General features: G+C 50.1%; 1 protein-coding gene across 1 annotated transcript in view; it reads left to right on the forward strand.

Annotated features, from left to right (window-relative positions):
- Window positions 1–4,075: 4,075 nt before the first annotated feature.
- The window catches only part of si:dkey-183c6.7 (urea transporter 1), a 17,055-nt gene continuing 16,130 nt past the window's right edge, over window positions 4,076–5,000 (forward strand). The window contains exon 1 of the mRNA XM_061253160.1: window positions 4,076–4,200. Within this exon, the coding sequence (XP_061109144.1) occupies window positions 4,083–4,200 (118 nt within the window). The 5' untranslated portion in view covers window positions 4,076–4,082. The remainder of the gene's footprint in view (window positions 4,201–5,000) is intronic.

The following is a 5,000-nucleotide window of genomic DNA, read 5'->3' on the forward strand; positions in this document are numbered from 1 at the left end:
AGATGTTGATAGTTTTTGTCTTTACCTTAATATCAGCAATACCTTTAATACCTTTAATATCAGCAATACCTTTAATATCAGCAATACCTTTAATACCTTTAATATCAGCAATACCTTTAATATCAGCAATAACTTTAATACCTTTAATATCAGCAATACCTTTAATACCTTTAATATCAGCAATACCTTTAATATCAGCAATTCAGGATCACATTCAACCCCAACGAAAATGCAGCAAAATGTTTATTTAAACAGAAACGGTGGTGTATTGAACACCGTGTTACAAAACCATGGGCAGACTGCCAGATGTGTGTAGAGTACGAGAGGCATCTGAGAAGGCCAATCAGGCTTTAAAGCAAAGGCCTAGGCCATTATTACTTTGGGCTACATCCCCAACCCTGCGGCTCTCCAGGACCAGGAGTGAGGACCCCAGCACACCCTGCGGCTCCCCAGGACCAGGAGTGAGGACCCCAGCACACCCTATGGCTCTCCAGGACCAGGAGTGAGGACCCCAGCACACCCTGCGGCTCTCCAGGACCAGGAGTGAGGACCCCAGCACACCCTGCGGCTCTCCAGGACCAGGAGTGAGGACCCCAGCACACCCTGCGGCTCTCCAGGACCAGGAGTGAGGACCCCAGCACACCCTGCGGCTCTCCAGGACCAGGAGTGAGGACCCCAGCACACCCTGCGGCTCTCCGGGACCAGGAGTGAGGACCCCAGCACACCCTGCGGCTGTCCAGGTCCAGGAGTGAGGACCCCAGCACACCCTGCGGCTCTCCAGGACCAGGAGTGAGGACCCCAGCACACCCTGCAGCTCTCCAGGACCAGGAGTGAGGACCCCAGCACACCCTGCGGCTCTCCGGGACCAGGAGTGAGGACCCCAGCACACCCTGCGGCTCTCCAGGACCAGGAGTGAGGACCCCAGCACACCCTGCGGCTTTCCAGGACCAGGAGTGAAGATAGCATTATAAATAGCGTTTCTGTCTGAAGGTTTTGGTCAGAAACATGCTGTTAACACACCTCCACTTGTCCTCGAGAGCCTCCCAGCCCCGCCCATAACAGCAGAATTCCACCAAAGCCATCTGACCTGGAGAGGAGTGCACCTCCTCCCCCCATGACCCTTTAGGTGAGGGGTGTGTACGTTTGAAGACTAACCACACTCTTCCTCACCACTGATTAACCCACCACCCCCCAGGCTCTGACTGATGGCCTGACCTCTGACCTCTGACACATCACCCTGTGGACAGGGAAGAGGCTTGAACCAAGCACATTGCACAGGAATCCTTCATCAGATGCAGATGTCCTGGATCACACACAGCACCTAGCGGGATGAGTCACACGCAGGCCTGGGGGTGTCAGAGCTGCGTCTCCATGGTGACACAGTGAGGAGGCCCACAGTCAGGGGGGGGGGCTGGTCTGTGTCGCACATCACTACAGCATCAGAGGAACAGATACACACAACCCCCCTCTACATCTCCCTCTCTCTTCTACATCTCCCTCTCTCTCTCTTCTACATCACCCTCTCTCTCTTCCTCTCTCTCTCTTCTACATCACCCTCTCTCTCTTCCTCTCTCTCTCTTCTACATCACCCTCTCTCTCTCCCGCTCTCTCTCTCTTCTACATCACCCTCTCTCTCTCCCTCTCTCGCTCTTCTACATCACCCTCTCTCTCCCTCTCTCTCTCTTCTACATCACCCTCTCTCTCTCCCGCTCTCTCTCTCTTCTACATCACCCTCTCTCTCTCCCGCTCTCTCTCTTCTACATCACCCTCTCTCTCTCTTCTACATCACCCTCTCTCTCTCCCTCTCTCTTTCTTCTACATCACCCTCTCTCTCTCCCGCTCTCTCTTTCTTCTACATCACCCTCTCTCTCTTCTACATCACCCTCTCTCTCTCCCTCTCTCTCTCTTCTACATCACCCTCTCTCTCTCCCTCTCTCTCTCTTCTACATCACCCTCTCTCTCTCCCGCTCTCTCTTTCTTCTACATCACCCTCTCTCCCCTCTGCATCACCCTCTCTCTCTCCCGCTCTCTCTCTCCTCTGCATCACCCTCTCTCTCTCCCTCTCTCTCTCTTCTACATCACCCTCTCTCTCTCCCGCTCTCTCTTTCTTCTACATCACCCTCTCTCTCCTCTGCATCACCCTCTCTCTCTCCCGCTCTCTCTCTCTTCTACATCACCCTCTCTCTCTCTTCTACATCACCCTCTCTCTCTCTTCTGCATCACCCTCTCTCTCTCCCGCTCTCTCTCTCCTCTGCATCACCCTCTCTCTCTTCTACATCACCCTCTCTCTCTCTTCTACATCACCCTCTCTCTCTCTCTCCTACATTGCCCTCTCTCTTCTACATCACCCTCTCTCTCTCTCTCTCTCTCTTCTGCATCACCCTCTCTCTCTCCCGCTCTCTCTCTCCTACATCGCCCTCTCTCTTCTACATCACCCTCTCTCTCTCTCTCTCTCTCTCTCTCTTCTGCATCACCCTCTCTCTCTCCCGCTCTCTCTCTCCTCTGCATCACCCTCTCTCTCTCCCGCTCTCTCTCTCTCTCCCTCTCTCTCTCTTCTACATCACCCGTTATGTCCCCCCGTCTTGCTCTGTGTGGCTGAATGATTAACTGGGAGATGTGTGGTATCTCAGTAACAGGAGAGTGTGGTATCTCAGTAGCTGCCAAGGAGAGCCATTTGTTAACCTCTTTATGTGTTTATTATAACAGAGGAAATTACCAAGTCTCTGAGTGACAGTGCTGGGTGATGCATGGCAAGCAACAGTGCCTTTACCTGTACCATTCCACCTGTACCTGTACCATTCCACCTGCACCTGTCTATACCACCTGCACCTGTCTATACCACCTGTACCTGTCTATACCACCTGTACCATTCCACCTGCACCTGTCTATACCACCTGTACCATTCCACCTGCACCTGTCTATACCACCTGTACCATTCCACCTGCACCTGTCTATACCACCTGTACCATTCCACCTGCACCTGTCTATACCACCTGTACCATTCCACCTGCACCTGTCTATACCACCTGTACCATTCCACCTGCACCTGTCTATACTACCTGTACCTGTCTATACCACCTGTACCATTCCACCTGCACCTGTCTATACCACCTGTACCATTCCACCTGCACCTGTCTATACCACCTGTACCATTCCACCTGCACCTGTCTATACCACCTGTACCATTCCACCTGCACCTGTCTATACCCCCTGTACCTGTCTATACCACCTGTACCATTCCACCTGCACCTGTCTATACCACCTGTACCATTCCACCTGCACCTGTCTATACCCCCTGTACCTGTCTATACCACCTGTACCATTCCACATGCACTTGTCTGGGTCAGGAGGGGGCTGCAGCCTATCCCAGCATGCATTGGGCGAGAGGCAGGAATGCCGGGACAGGCCACCAATTCATCGCAGGGCACACAAACACACACACACACACACTCACTCACACGCACTCTCATACCTACTCACACGCACACACACACTCATACCTACAGTAGGGCAGTAGTGAGGACAATGCTATCCACCCCAAGTCAAAAATAATTTAAATTAAAGACATTTTCAGCATTTGCCAGTCTTATTAGCTGCATGTGATTTGCCAGCTTGCAGGGCTGGGCAGACACTGAGCCCACACCGACCTTGCAGGAACATGCAGGAACATGAGTGACAGCAATAATAATTCAATACAAATTCAATTTTCTTATCAAATCAACGGGGCACATTGGACACGCCTTTTTGTTTCGTGAGGAGTAAAGAAGGCAATTTTGCATAATTGCCCTCAGCCACTTCCGTGGATAAACTGGCTAAACGAGGGAGAGAAGTGCGCTTTTAACAAACCATTAAACCCCCAACCAAAACAAAGACCGCCAAAGAAAGAGAGGCTCGGCGAGCCGGAATGGGCGCATGAGTCCAAACGCCAGCCCTTCCGGCCGCGGACTTCGCCCCCTCGCAGCCTCCTGCGCGTTACTCTGCGGAGTGCTTTAAAAGCCGTCGCGTTACCGCGTCTGTTACAGTTTACCGGGCGGAAGCTGACGGGGAGCCTCATCTCTCCACTGTCTCTCTTCAGCTTCATCATGTGGGCTTCCGATAAAAACGGCCCTCAGCACGAGCCGAGCGGCAGGCGCCGGCGCATCCTGCGCGGCCTTCTCTACTGTACCGGCGACATGGCGGAGTTTCAGAAATTCATGGAAAGTAAGGATTTCATTTATTTATTTAGAACAAGTTTTAAGAGGAGCTATTTAAATTGCCTATGCTATAGGAGGTCGGTCCGGTCCTCTGTTACGATGGTTAAAATAAAGAAATAATAATACGGGAATTTTTGAGAACAGGTGTTTTTATATTTTTTACTTTATTTTATTATTATTTATTTCTTTTACATTTTGTGGTACTTGGTGAAAGAGGAAACCGCCGTAAAAGATGAAAGATGAAACACGAATAAACCTTGAACACCTGCGCAAATACAGCACTAATGTTATACCGCGGTCTCTGTGAATACTCTATTTTGATTAGCTGGAAGGTGCGCGTGCAACTCGTTCAATGCTAGAACAGTGGGGTCATTTGACTTTTGGACCTCAACAGCTGAACACCACTTGTAGCATCTTGATTTGGAAAAGAAAATGTGTACGATTTTTATGTAGGAATCTATTAAAATCACATCTGATTCGGACACATCACAAGTCAGACATTAGACACCTTGTTTCCCCGTAACGAAGTGACAGGCTTATGGACACTAATGAGCGATTCGTTATAGCCGTATAGGCTACAATATATGTGTGCTAGTGGGTTGGTTTGTTTTCTACAACAGTGTTGATGCTTTTAAACTGTGTAACGCATGGATAAGTACACTGCCCTCCGTAACATTTGGGACAAAGATGTCTCGATTTGCCATTATGTCATTCCAGAATTTTTGATTTGGAATCACATAATGTGGTTAACACACAGTTAAAATGTATATTCTCAGATCTTGGTTTCACCATGTAGAAATTACAGCA

Source organism: Conger conger, chromosome 8 (genome assembly GCF_963514075.1).
Source record: "Conger conger chromosome 8, fConCon1.1, whole genome shotgun sequence".
In the NCBI taxonomy this organism is placed as follows: Eukaryota; Metazoa; Chordata; class Actinopteri; order Anguilliformes; family Congridae; genus Conger; species Conger conger.